The sequence below is a fragment of the Salvelinus alpinus genome, chromosome 15 (assembly GCF_045679555.1).
Source record: "Salvelinus alpinus chromosome 15, SLU_Salpinus.1, whole genome shotgun sequence".
NCBI classification, from domain to species: domain Eukaryota; kingdom Metazoa; phylum Chordata; class Actinopteri; order Salmoniformes; family Salmonidae; genus Salvelinus; species Salvelinus alpinus.
Window position 1 is genome coordinate 33,256,382 of NC_092100.1, and position 15,191 is coordinate 33,271,572.

At 45.4% G+C, this 15,191-nt stretch overlaps 1 protein-coding gene across 4 annotated transcripts in view; it reads right to left on the reverse strand.

The window, feature by feature from the left end:
* LOC139539938 (S phase cyclin A-associated protein in the endoplasmic reticulum-like) overlaps positions 1-15,136 on the reverse strand; it is a 108,987-nt gene extending 93,851 nt beyond the window's left edge. For all 4 annotated transcript variants that reach the window (XM_071343377.1, XM_071343376.1, XM_071343375.1 and 1 more), the window contains exons 1-4: positions 14,850-15,136; positions 11,191-11,308; positions 10,041-10,117; positions 9,640-9,837 (exon numbers count right to left, since the gene is read on the reverse strand). In XM_071343377.1, the coding sequence (XP_071199478.1) occupies positions 9,640-9,837; positions 10,041-10,117; positions 11,191-11,308; positions 14,850-15,014 (558 nt within the window). In that variant the 5' untranslated portion in view covers positions 15,015-15,136. The remainder of the gene's footprint in view (positions 1-9,639; positions 9,838-10,040; positions 10,118-11,190; positions 11,309-14,849) is intronic.
* Between the last annotated feature and the right edge of the window lie 55 nt (positions 15,137-15,191).

Below are 15,191 nucleotides of genomic sequence, written 5' to 3' on the forward strand. Positions count from 1 at the left end.
TGAATTGTCCTAATAGTCGTCTGTTTGTAGTTAAGCCAGTAAGCCACAACTGAGCAAGCCAAATAAAATATTTTGGCCTGACACTAGCACCTCAATTTCTGTCTCGGAATTATTATTATTTTTTTTACTTTTTGGGTTGCACCATTGTATTTAAATGGTATGGCAATGTACACTGAACAAAAACAAAACGTAACATGCAACAATTTCAAAGATTTTAGTGAGTTACAGTTCATATAAGGAAATCAGTCAATTGAAATAAATGCATTAGGCCCTGATCTATTGATGTCATATGATTGGGAATACAGATATGCATCTGTTGGTCACAGACCCCTTAAAAAGGTAGGGCCTTTGGATAAAAAAATAAAAAATCAGTATCTGGTGTGAGTGACCACCATTTGCTTCACATAGCGTTAAATCAGGCTGTTGATTGTGGCCTGTGTAATGTTGTCCTACTCCTCCTCAATGGCTGTGCGAAGTTGCTGGATATTGGCGGGAACTAGAACGCTCTGTTGTACATGTCGATCCAGAGCATCCCAAACATGCTTAAATGGGTGACATGTCAGGTGAGTATGCAGGCCATGGAAGAACTGGGAGAGCTTCAGCTTACATGAATTGTGTACAGATCCTTGCGACATGGAGCCGTGCAGTATCATGCTGAAACATGAGGTGATGCCAGCGGATGAACGGCACGACAATGGGCCACAGGATCTCGTCACGGTATCTCAGTGCCTTCAAACTGCCATCTATAAAAACGCAATTGTGTTTGTTGTCTGTAGTTTATGCCTTGCCATACCATAACCCCACCGCCACCATGGGACACTCTGTTCACAGCATTGACATCAGCAAAACGCTCATCCACACAATGCCATACACACCGTCTGCCCGGGACAGTTGAAACCGGGAGTCATCCGTGAAGAGCACACTTCTCCAGCATGCCATTGGCCATCGAAGGTGAAGATTTTCCCACTGAAGTCAGTTATGACGCCAAACTGCAGTCAGGTCAAGACCCTGGTGAGGACAACGAGCACCCAGATGAGCTTCCCTGAGACTGTTTGACAGTTTGTGCAGAAATTATTTGGTTGTGCAAACCAATAGTTTCAGGTGGCTGGTCTCAGATGATCCCTCAGGTAAAGAAACCAGATGTGGAAGTCCTGGGCTGGCGAGGTCACACGTAGTCTGTGGTTCTGAAGCCGGTTGGACGTACTTGCCAAAATCTCAAAAACGACAGTAGAGAAATTAACACTGTCAACTGCTCTGGTGGACATTCCTGCAGTCAGCATTCCAATTGCACGTTCCCTCAACTTGAAACATCTGTGGCATTGTGTTGTGTGACAAAACTGCACATTTTAGAGTGGACTTTTATTGTCCTCAGCAGAAGGTGCACCTGTGTAATGATCATGCTGTTTAATCACCTTCTTGAGATGCCACACCTGTCAGGTGGATGGATCATCTTGGCAAAAGAGAAATGCTCACTAACAGGGATGTAAACTAATTTGTGCATAAAATGAGAGAAATAAGCTTTTTGTGCATATGGAACATTTCTGGGTCTTTGATTTTAGCTCATGAAACATGGGACCAACACTTTACATGTTGTATTTAGATTTATGTTCAGTGTATAGCATTATTACCCTATTTTTCTTCACAGGCCCAAGTGGGCCACTGACGGTTATGATGGACTGGCCCGGAGGGTTTCCAAAACCTCCCCTATAGGCTATGTCGAGCCCTGACACACACAGACAGGGGGCATTCCAGTGCCGTTGTTGCCTCTTCAGATTTTTGGTCAATTGCACATTACTGTTTGAATAAAAAAAAATTGTGAACCAAAAACTGTGTGACCTAGTAAACAATTAAAATGTGACTGTTTGGTTGCAGTATCGAACCCTGCTAGAGCCTGTCTGTTGCTTGCTCAGAAATCATCCCAGGCAGAGCTCTAGTGAAACAGACATTGGTGATTGATGGGGAGTGTGGAGGGAGTGGTAATTGAGAGTAAAGCTTCACAGTGCTTTTAGTTAATAGACAAGTCAGGCCAGTGAAAGATGTGTCTAGCAGCAGGCCTGCTGATTAGTTAGTTAACAGCCTCAGCCAGGCCCTCCGCTGCAGCCGACTTCATTTGATAATGAAGGGACCACAGCTGAAAGGAGGCAAAAAACTACATTCACGACAAACTAAAAACACTTACCTACAAATACTACTCACCTAAATAGAAATACATAAGATTTCCTGAGGACTGCATAAAGATCTAAACCCACTAGAGGTCAAATGAAGCCTGGTGAGCAGTAAAAAGGTGGTCATTCTGGTAACAATTAAATTAAAACGTTTAGATGAGTGAAAGCCAATTTAATTTCACTTTTAGTTTCTAACAATATATTGTGTGCCAATTATGTCTGTTTTTGCCTTGAAGTTTCTCCAATGTCATACTTTATGATGCAGTAGATGCCTTCTACAGTAGCTCTCCGTTCAAGAGAACTCAGAGCCTCCTCCCCTGCACGGTAGTGTAGTATGATGTGTCATAAATCAGGGACCGGACGGAACAAATGGTTGATAAGAACTATTTAGACCTGAAGGGGATGTGGGTTCAAGAGATGTGAACGTTATTAATATACAAGCATGAATCAGATTGCGGCAGGCTCTACTGGCCGGGGGGAACCACAAAAGATGAACCAGTGTTGATGAAGGAAGGGCTGAATGGTCTCTGTTGGTCTGTTAGTCTCATTCAAAAAACACAAGCACACCATTGAAATCTCCTCACAGTTCTTAACACTCCCTGCAGAAATGTAAAAATGTCTCTTTAAACTAAAGATATCTGGGCTGAGTCTCAATCCAGCACATCCAACGATGTCACCCTTCCGCATCTGCAGTGATAGGTGGCAGAGCTACAGCTGTGTTTGTCAGACTTTGAGACATCCCGAAAATCTGTCATCTCACAAAAACGGTTTGGCCTACATACTATTACCTCTCTATGGAAGATGAGACTCTCACGAACATGTGGGTTGTTTTGCTCTAAGACCCCCACAAGACTCATATGAAGTCAGTACAGCCGATCTGCCGACTTCTGTCTGTAGCATTAGAACAGTTTGAGCTACAAACTAATATCACCCCTTTATGGAATTCGCTTCGCTCCACAGGTAGTATTACATTTCATTTCATTACAGTACAACGGTTTTATCTTAGCAATTTTTTCTTAGCTAGCTACATAGCCGTCTTTGTATCAAAGATAATTGTGTAGTTTAGAGTAATTATCGAGGTTAGCTAGCCAGCTATTTTCGTCCTTCTAACGTAGTCAACATTGCTAGCTAGCCAGCTAGCCAACTTCTACCGAATAGCAGCACTGTAGAAACTATTACATTACAACAGAACGACTTGATTAGTGTAGTGTTAGCTAGCTACATAGTTGTCTTTGCTGTCTTTGTATCTAAGATAATTGTGTAGTTTAGAGTAATTATCGAGGTTAGCTAGCCAGCTATTTTCGTCCGCCGCGCCGCCGTTCTCCTACCTAGTCAACACTGCTAGCTAGCCAGCTAGCCAACTTCTACCGAATAGCAGCACTGTAGAAACTATTACATTACAACGGAACGACTTGATTAGTGTAGTGTTAGCTAGCTACATAGTTGTCTTTGCTGTCTTTGTATCCAAGATAATTGTGTAGTTTAGAGTAATTATCGAGGTTATCGAGGTTACCTAGCCAGCTACACTTTCAAACAAAGTCAACAACGCAGCCACTGCTAGCTAGCCTACTTCACCAGCCAGCAGTACTGTATCATTTTAGTCAATAAGATTTTTTGCAACGTAAGCTAAACTTTCTGAACATTCGAGACTTGTTGTCCACTTGTCATTCCAATCTCCTTTGCATTAGCGTAGCCTCTTCTGTAGCCTGTCAACTATGTGTCTGTCTATCCCTCTTCTCTCCTCTCTGCACAGACCATACAAACGCTTCACACCGCGTGGCCGCTGCCACTCTAACCTGGTGGTCCCAGCGCGCACGACCCACGTGGAGTTCCAGGTCTCCGGCAGCCTCTGGAACTGCCGATCTGCGGCAAACAAGGCAGAGTTCATCTCAGCCTATGCTTCCCTCCAGTCCCTCGACTTCTTGGCACTGACGGAAACATGGATTACCACAGATAACACTGCTACTCCTACTGCTCTCTCCACGTCTGCCCACGTGTTCTCGCACACCCCGAGAGCTTCTGGTCAGCGGGGTGGTGGCACTGGGATCCTCATCTCTCCCAAGTGGACATTCTCTCTTTCTCCCCTGACCATCTGTCTATCGCCTCCTTTGAATTCCATGCTGTCACAGTTACCAGCCCTTTCAAGCTTAACATCCTTATCATTTATCGCCCTCCAGGTTCCCTTGGAGAGTTCATCAATGAGCTTGACGCCTTGATAAGTTCCTTTCCTGAGGATGGCTCACCTCTCACAGTTCTGGGTGACTTTAACCTCCCCACGTCTACCTTTGACTCATTCCTCTCTGCCTCCTTCTTTCCACTCCTCTCCTCTTTTGACCTCACCCTCTCACCCTCTTTTGACCTCACCCTCTCACCTTCCCCACCTACTCACAAGGCAGGCAATACGCTTGACCTCATATTTACTAGATGCTGTTCTTCCACTAATCTCATTGCAACTCCCCTCCAAGTCTCCGACCACTACCTTGTATCCTTTTCCCTCTCGCTCTCATCCAACACTTCCCACACTGCCCCTACTCGGATGGTATCGCGCCGTCCCAACCTTCGCTCTCTCTCCCCCGCTACTCTCTCCTCTTCCATCCTATCATCTCTTCCCTCTGCTCAAACCTTCTCCAACCTATCTCCTGATTCTGCCTCCTCAACCCTCCTCTCCTCCCTTTCTGCATCCTTTGACTCTCTATGTCCCCTATCCTCCAGGCCGGCTCGGTCCTCCCCTCCTGCTCCGTGGCTCGACGACTCATTGCGAGCTCACAGAACAGGGCTCCGGGCAGCCGAGCGGAAATGGAGGAAAACTCGCCTCCCTGCGGACCTGGCATCCTTTCACTCCCTCCTCTCTACATTCTCCTCTTCTGTCTCTGCTGCTAAAGCCACTTTCTACCACTCTAAATTCCAAGCATCTGCCTCTAACCCTAGGAAGCTCTTTGCCACCTTCTCCTCCCTCCTGAATCCTCCTCCCCCCTCCTCCCTCTCTGCGGATGACTTCGTCAACCATTTTGAAAAGAAGGCGACGACATCCGATCCTCGTTTGCTAAGTCAAACGACACCGCTGGTTCTGCTCACACTGCCCTACCCTGTGCTTTGACCTCTTTCTCCCCTCTCTCTCCAGATGAAATCTTGCATCTTGTGACGGCCGGCCGCCCAACAACCTGCCCGCTTGACCCTATCCCCTCCTCTCTTCTCCAGACCATTTCCGGAGACCTTCTCCCTTACCTCACCTCGCTCATCAACTCATCCTTGACCGCTGGCTACGTCCCTTCCGTCTTCAAGAGAGCGAGAGTTGCACCCCTTCTGAAAAAACCTACACTCGATCCCTCCGATGTCAACAACTACAGACCAGTATCCCTTCTTTCTTTTCCCTCAAACTCTTGAACGTGCCGTCCTTGGCCAGCTCTCCTGCTATCTCTCTCAGAATGACCTTCTTGATCCAAATCAGTCAGGTTTCAAGACTAGTCATTCAACTGAGACTGCTCTTCTCTGTGTCACGGAGGCGCTCCGCACTGCTAAAGCTAACTCTCTCTCCTCTGCTCTCATCCTTCTAGACCTATCGGCTGCCTTTGATACTGTGAACCATCAGATCCTCCTCTCCACCCTCTCCGAGTTGGGCATCTCCGTGCTCTCACCACTGGTGTCCCCCAGGGCTCTGTTCTAGGCCCTCTCCTATTCTCGCTATACACCAAGTCACTTGGCTCTGTCATATCCTCACATGGTCTCTCCTATCATTGCTATGCAGACGACACACAATTAATCTTCTCCTTTCCCCCTTCTGATAACCAGGTGGCGAATCGCATCTCTGCATGTCTGGCAGACATATCAGTGTGGATGACGGATCACCACCTCAAGCTGAACCTCGGCAAGACAGAGCTGCTCTTCCTCCCGGGGAAGGACTGCCCGTTCCATGATCTCGCCATCACGGTTGACAACTCCATTGTGTCCTCCTCCCAGAGTGCTAAGAACCTTGGCGTGATCCTGGACAACACCCTGTCGTTCTCAACTAACATCAAGGCGGTGACCCGTTCCTGTAGGTTCATGCTCTACAACATTCGCAGAGTACGACCCTGCCTCACACAGGAAGCGGCGCAGGTCCTAATCCAGGCACTTGTCATCTCCCGTCTGGATTACTGCAACTCGCTGTTGGCTGGGCTCCCTGCCTGTGCCATTAAACCCCTACAACTCATCCAGAACGCCGCAGCCCGTCTGGTGTTCAACCTTCCCAAGTTCTCTCACGTCACCCCGCTCCTCCGCTCTCTCCACTGGCTTCCAGTTGAAGCTCGCATCCGCTACAAGACCATGGTGCTTGCCTACGGAGCTGTGAGGGGAACGGCACCTCCGTACCTTCAGGCTCTGATCAGGCCCTACACCCAAACAAGGGCACTGCGTTCATCCACCTCTGGCCTGCTCGCCTCCCTACCTCTGAGGAAGTACAGTTCCCGCTCAGCCCAGTCAAAACTGTTCGCTGCTCTGGCACCCCAATGGTGGAACAAACTCCCTCACGACGCCAGGTCAGCGGAGTCAATCACCACCTTCCGGAGACACCTGAAACCCCACCTCTTTAAGGAATACCTAGGATAGGATAAAGTAATCCTTCTAACCCCCCCCCCCCCCCTTAAAAGAGTTAGATGCACTATTGTAAAGTGGTTGTTCCACTGGATATCATAAGGTGAATGCACCAATTTGTAAGTCGCTCTGGATAAGAGCGTCTGCTAAATGACTTAAATGTAAATGTAATGTAAATGAAAGGAGAGTCTCTCACGAACACTTACATGTTGGACGCCCACAAGCCTCACTAGACTTGTCTGAAGGTACCCCAGTGCAAGTTTAAAAATAAATGGAAGTATACGGTACATTCGGAAAGTATTATTTACCTAAGTATTCAGAACCTTTCCTATGAGACTCAAAGTTGAGCTCAGGTGCATCCTATTGTCCATTGATCCTCCTTGAGATGTTTCTACAACTTGATTGGAGTCCACCTGTGGTAAATTCAATTTATTGGACATAATTTGGAAAGGCACACACCTGTCTATATAAGGTCCCAGTTGACAGTGCATGTCAGAGCAAAATCCAAGCAATGAGGTCGCAGTAATTGTCCGTAGAGCGCCGAGACACAGATCTGGGGAGTCTACCAACACATTTCTGCAGCATTGAAGTTCCACAAGAACACAATGACTTCCATTATTCTTAAATGGAAGAAGTTTGAGCTGGCCACCCGGCCAAACTAAGCAATCGGGGGAGAAGGGCCTTGGTCAGTGAGGTGACCAAGAAACCGATTATCCCTCTGAGAGCTCAAGAGTTCCTCTGTGGAGATGGGAGAACCTTCCAGAAGGACAACCATCTCTGCAGCCCTCCACCAATCAGGCCTTTATGGTAGAGTGGCTAGATGGAAACCACTGCTCAGTAAAAAGAACATGAAAGGGGATACCAAGTCAGTTGTACAACTGAAATGTGTCTTCTGCATTTAACCTAACCCCACTGGATCAGAGAGGTGCGGATGGCTGCCTTAATCAACATCCACGTCTTCGGCGCCCGGTGAACAGTGGGTTAACTGCCTTGCTCAGGGGCAGGACGACAGACAGCCCACTCAGAGTTTGCCAAAGGGCACCTATAGGACTCTCAAACCATGAGAAACAAGATTCTCAGGTCTGATGAAAACAAGATTGAACTCTTCGGCCTGAATGCCAAGTGTCACGTCTAGAGAAAACCTGGCACCATCCCTAAGGTGAAGCATGGTGGTGGCAGCATCATGCTGTGGGGATGTGTTTCAGCAGCAGGGACTGGGAGACTAGTCAGGATCAAGGGAAAGATGAATGGAGCAAAGTACAGAGAGATCCTTGATGAAAACCTGCTCCAGGAACGACCTCAGGCTGGGGCGAAGGTTCACCTTCCAACAGGACAACGACCCTAAGCACACAGCCAAGACAACACAGAAGTGGCTTCGAGACAAGTCTCTGAATGTCCTTGAGTGGCCCAGGCAGAGTCCGGACTTGAACTCGATCAAACATCTCTGGAGAGACCTGAAAATAGCTGTCCAGCGACGCTTGAGAGGATCTGCATAGAAGAATGGGAGAAACTCCCCAAATACAGGCGTGCCAAGCTTGTAGCATCATACCAATGAGTCAAGGCTCTAATCACTGCCAAAGGTGCTTCAACAAAGTACTGAGCAAAGGGTCTGAATACTTATGTAAATGTGATATTTAATTTGTGGGAAAAGTCAAGGGGTCTGAATACTTCCCGAATGCACTCTATATGGAAGTAGTTTAATGCCTAAAATAAGGGGTTAAATACATTTAAAGAAATAGTTTCCTGATCTTCCTTATATCTCACTTTAAAACAAACTTTCTTTAATTTAATGTTTCAAATACTTGTTTTATATATTTGTTTTGAGGGGTCCTAAAATTCAAATAGCTAAATAATCCTTTGTATGACCATTTTAAAACATATCCATATGTTAGATTAGAAAACCCCTCCCCCCAGTTTAGAATCAAAACTAGTCTATAGGCCTGAGTACAAAGTGATGCCAGGCCAGAGATGCGTGTCTGTGGGTGGCAGAGCGCAGAGGGGCTGTTTGTGTTTGAGTGAGAGCACAAAGTGCAGATTTACACTGCTCCAGGGGATTGTGGCCGGGTGGAATCAGAGCACTCTGCTTCTCCTCCAGCTAATTCTATCATTTATCAGAGTCAGTCAGTCCATTAGGGCCAGGCTAAGGCTGGCTGGGTGGGACTGACGGGGACAGGGGGTATATGAGCCCAGCTCATTAGACTTCACTGGGGTGGGAACACACAACAGCCAGACTACATCTCACACAGCCTCACTGTCAGCATGGAGACCACAGGCAGGGGCAGTGTGTTCCAGCACTGACCACACGCGGTCACCACAACCATGCTCAGCATAATGCTGCATGGCAGACTGATCGATACAGCAGAGCAGTGTATACCGAGATCAACATGGCAGGCCAGCCCTGAAGTAGGATTATACCACAGGCTCTGCCTAGTAAACAAAAGCATTACTGCGTATTATCAAAATCCCAATATACTTATTGTATGCCATCAGTAGCGGAGTACATAGAACTTTACATTCATAGCTGGCCTAAACAGAGACTCAGGCATCGTTCCCCTTACAGTTGGCCGGCCGGCCCCCATTCCATGCCCACTAGCACAGCCCTTACACCACACACCAACATTGTTTACACCATGTCATTAATATCCACTCCCTCCAGCCAAACCCAGGAGAGTGCCCTGTGATAATTCTCTCACTAGCAAGCCTTCAAAGGCCCCTCTGACACTAACCAGAGAACAAGTGGAATGTGAGCGAGCAGAACCCCGTTATCAACTCAATATCTCCCTCTAGTGTTGATGAAGTGTGGTGCTCTGCAGTGCCTCCAGTTGTTCATATTTTTGTTGTTGAGGACCCTGTTGAGGTAGGGGTGTTTAGGTTTTGGGTCACAACTTAAGGTCCAGAGCCCTACCTTACACTCCACCACACTCTGATCAGATTCACAGGTGACATAGATCTCATCCACTGCCCGCCGCAGGTTGTCGAAGAGGAAGGCCCAGTATCGTGCTCGCAGGTCCACCTTGCGCGGCTGCTTGGCTTTGGTGGGACTCTTCTCTGCTCCCTTGTCAAGCAAGGCCCCGGCTGTGCTCTTGTTGTCCAGGCCTGTATTCTGTAGAGACAGCAGAAGAGGAGACAAAGCATAATGTTGAGGCAAAGAATATGATGTTGCTAGGTCTACAATGCTCTCTAGTGGTACATGTGCTTAACTAGCAGTGAGCAAAATATTTCATCCATCTTTAGGTTTTATTATTTCATAAAGGCAAAATTAGAATAAGTATGTAAGCTAATATTAAAAGATGACAATATGCACACCTGTTTCTTATTCCTATGCAGTCCAGAGTTAATTCTTTGATTCCTCAAATTGGCGTTTGTGTGAGTCTTGGACTTCCCTGTGAAACATTAAAAAAACGAAAAACATTTAATTTCCAGAAAAACAAACTATTAGTTCTAAAAAAGCCACATAGCTTTTACATTGATCTGGTCACCCTTTGTTTTGCCAAAGATGGAATATGGCCTGTGGGAGTAACAAAACATAAAAGTACAGAACCGCACACGCACAATACAGACTGACCCAAAGCCTTGCAAGAGAGAAGAGAATGCACTCTCTCCCTCCTCTCTCACGCTGTTCTCTGCACAACATTGTCAGAGTAGGTAGCATTCCCAAATACTGTAGGGAAACAACCCTGATACAATGACCACACGGCTGTGTGCACGAGCAGGTTCAATCTGTGATACCAATAACATCTTTCTGGTTTGTTGTCCAGTTACCCATTGCAGAACCCATCCAGACAGTTATGAAATATTCCGCCAGTGTTCAATCAAAGGACTAACTGGGTTAATTGTGTGTTCCTAATCATGATCGATCATGTTTAAAAGCTAGCAAACTGACTGTTTCTGTCAACCCATTAAACATTCCTCCACTACTAGAGGGTGTGAAGCTCATTAAGTCAGAGTTATATTGATCTTTTAAAATCTGAAGAGGGACCAGTGAAATGACACGTCACCTTGACACCTGTTTTGAATTCAGTCGTCTCAGGGAAGGGAAATATATGAAGGCCAATGCATAGAATAACAGAGGTGAATCAAAGGCTGTCATTTTGTTAAGGGAGATATTGTATTACAGCCAAGAGCAGAGTCTGGACTCACGTGACCTTTCCCCACCACAATGCCCTTTGCTGTGCCTAAGTTAATTGATTCCTTTGTTCCAAATAGACAAAGGGCTTGTTTAATGCACTGTAAGTCAATATCAGCACCTGCCACTGGAGGTGAACATTGGTTTGCCCATCTAATCAATTATATACCCACCAAGACAACACAAATGTATCTGGTGAAAAACACAATGGAATCTACTTCAAAGAAACACGCATCTGTAAACATAAACAGTCATTCCTTTTACATCAGACTGATACATACAGTATTATCAGGCCCATTTGAGCGTGTGTGTGTGCACATTTTGACTGACCTTCCTCCTCTTTGTTCTCCAGAGGAACACTCCAGGCAATGAGATTTCTCGCAGCACGGCCCTCTTCTGCCACAATCTTCCTCACCTTGTCATGGCTGTTTGACCGCTGAAAGGACACCTGCAGACAAAATGGGGACCACATCAAATGGTACCAAATATCAAAATCAAAAAACATGAAGGCATATAACCCAGCTGTAGGATTCCATGGATGAGTTCATAACATTGACAACACGCTGTGGATGAAAACTGGTGCTTTGTACAGAACAGTAGATTAATAGTACATTACTATGCAGCATAGTTGCCCTACATATACTGTAGGCTAGGCTACACTAGAGAATATGCACAAGTGTTTTATGGCCAAGGAGACCTGCCCCACACAGGTCATATAAAGCATGTGATGTTTTGAACAGCACAAGACAACATGGCTCTTCACACCTGTGTGTTATGTTATGGTGCTTGGTAACAGGACATAGACACATAGGTATGGGTTTAATTAACATGGAGGCATCAAATGCTTTGTCATAAATAAATGCAGAGTACTGTGCTATAATAGAGATGTCTCTGAACCCTGGCCTCTGGCCTCTCCCTGGGCACCTCATGTGACATTGAGTTAGTCATGCAAGTTGAGCGGATGCAAAAATCTCTTGCTCGCTCCGCTCTTTACCTCTTCCTCACACACCAACACACATGTGCACGAACACACAAACACGTATGCACAGACAGACAAGCAGGCACATCACAGCATGGTCTAGATAGGATCCCATGCATGAATGCCAAGAGAAAATCTGATTTATGGTCTATAAGCATTGAGTCCCACTTTGCAATGCCAATTAAAGACTCTGCCATTTCCATCTATTGAGAAAGCCTGGCATCTAGGTTTACGTTTTCTATAAGCACAAAATAAATGAATGTGACATTATCATACTGTATTGTTGTGCACTTCATTCCATGCATTTGAAGATTTAGCATATTTTCCACATACAGAATATAATTGATTTACAGCGACACTATTTCGAGTTTAAATGCAAAATAATCTCCCGGTGGATAACAAAGTTAAATCTACTGGTAACCCAATTAGACTATAAAAACTGCTACCTAAATTTGGACTTGCTTATCAAAATCGGGACCTGAACCAGACTCAAGGTTCTCTGCATTCTGTCCGTAATAGCAACAGAGTCATGTCATGAGAAATTGTTTAATCTCGAGTCTCAAATGTCACTGCCATTCACAAAGACTACAACAAAATAATGACTTCCATGACCCCTTTCAAAGAAACTAATTAGAACAACACTACCATTACCGTTTATCTACCAAATGAAGTGTCTGACAATACAGAGGTACTTCTATCTTTTAATCAAGCCCATGGTATCTCTTCTGTGTGAAACTCCCACACTATAGTATCCTAGCATGCTAACAGAACAGGCTACATGCTCATATGACTCATTAGGTTTTACACATGCATAAACAGCAAGCAGTGTCCTGGTCTGCTACCATTTCATGTCCTTCTGGAATATTCACAACTGACCTACTTTTAGTGAGCAAAAAAATATCCTTTACATATAAGCTCCATTCTATTACTATAGAAGAGCATAAGGACAATAGGATCAAACGCCAACATCACTGAGGCTGCACATCAAACAGAGTAGCCAAACCCCACTGAAAATTAACAAATAGCAAGCTAGGTTACCATCATAGCAGTAAATATTTACACTGTGGTTCCTGGGCTTGGCAGCCATCTGATGAGGGATCACTCTTGACTTGCAGGGAAGCCTATAGACTTGACTGATGGATGCCTAGCTGTACAGCCTGAGGCTGGCAATGATTACAGAAAGGCTCTCTTGATCCACTTAATCAGCTGCTGCCACCTGGCCTTCACTATGGAATTTTATTTGTATTTATTTTATTTTATTTAACTAAGACGGTGCAGGTTGTTTTTTGGAGCATGTGTTATGCTAACTGGTTTATAAACTGAGCCTCTAGATATGCACAGGAAAGGGCCAGTGCTGAGGAGCAGGTGTAGGGTTTTCATCCTAAAAGCAGGTCTACAAACAGACACATGCAGCAAGTGGGAGAGTGAGAAGAGACAGAGATTAGAAGATACATACAGAGTAAAAGTAGAGTCTGTAAGCAGGTTCCTCGTCCTTATCCGCCCCTGACATACTTTTGCAGCCAACTTCAGCCAACCTGTTTCCCCTCATCGGCATTGCCACTTGTGCAAGGTGACATAGTCTTCCGACAGCAGGACCAAAATTGACTGTGTGTAGCTCGAACTGCTATAGCAATTTGCCCAGCTGTGTCAACTACTCCAATTGTGATTGAGCGAGCCGGGTGCTTAGCGGGCTGACGGTTCATTCACCCCCGTCTGATCTGTCTGTAATCAGTGCTGAGCTAGTAGCCAGCCACCCCTGTGCTGCAGACCACTGCTGCCTTTCTGCCTGCCGGCTCTCCTCTCCTCTGCATCTGTTTACAGCGTCTCTCCTCTTCTGTCATCTCACAGCGCTGCATCGCAGCCCCCTTTCACTCCCTCTGTCACAGCACCGCGCAGTCATGTGGTATTGGAACTGACTAAAATATTTCCTGTATATAGTATGCTTACCTAATTGTGTAGTTAATATTTCTTATTTCTCTTGTATTTTTTTCTAGTAATGCATTGTTATTGATTATTGCATTATTGGGTTGAGTTTGCAAGAAAAGCATTTCACTGTACTTGGGCATGTGACTTTAAAACTTCAAAATTAAAACTTTAAATGTGCGCACACACAGTAGGCCTGCCTCTCAGACCCTGTCCTCCGCTGCCAGTGATGTGTGAAACTGCAGGCTCAAGGAGTGTGCTAATGTAAGCTTGCATTCGCCAGAGAGGCTGAGGCTCAGCAGCATCCTATTGGACTTGGCAGTTGATGAATCATACAAGGCTGGAAGATAAACACAAAACCACATGGTCTTCTTGCAACTTTGTGCCAAATGAGTAGTTTCACAATGAACATTGTTACTAGCGTATGAGGTCTGCAGCAGATTTCATGTGACAGCAGGTTCTCTTTTTGAAAACACCACTTTGCCTAAAAAACAACCGTTGGTGTCATCAGCAATGCATTCCTGTATTTTGGCAGGTCACTGTAACCAATACTTACAAATTCTATAGTATATATTTTCCTGTCAATACATCCTGTGTGAGGGCATCCTATACAATAAGTGTAAAAATGTTTAACAACACCTGCTCTTTCCATGACATAGACTGACCAGGTGAAAACGATGATCCCTTATTGATGTCACTTGTTAAATCCACTTCAATCAGTGTCGATGAAGGGGAGGAGACGGGTTAAAGAAAGATTTTTTAAACCTTGAGACAATTGACACATGGATTGTATGTGTGTGCCATTCAGAGGGTGAATGGTCAAGACAAAATATAAATGCCTTCGAAGGCGCTACTACAGCCTGGGGTTCGACCCCGCTTGTGACCGGGAGCTCAATATTTTATAGGAAGGTGTTCCTAATGTTTAGTATACTCAGTGTATTTTTGAAAGGTGGCTAGCCAGTAACTAGGCAAGTTAGTTAGCCATCAAATATAAACGCATTAGCTAGCTAGCTATCTGAACGCGGTCTTAATTTGCAGGTCATAGTTACACTATAATAGAACTTGAAAATAGAGCTAGTTACAGTACCTTCAAGGCAACGGTTATGGGAGTATTCCTGCTTTTTCCTCCTCCATGCGAGGACCCTGAGCTGTTGCTGCCAGACCTCTCCCTCCCGTCCCCGCCTTGTCCAATTCTAATACCGAATCGGTGCTGGCCACGCCGTCGTCCATCGTTGCGACTGTCTTTTGACATTTACGTAATTCAATTCTCAGGGTAAAAGCTAAACTTCTTAGAAAATTTGCTAAATTGTTGTGTTTTATGTGTTAACGGAAACGACATAAGACACCACTGACAGTTGTAATCTACATAGCATTTTGCCGGAAGTGTATGATACATGTATGACAGTTTCAGACTATCCAATCATTAATT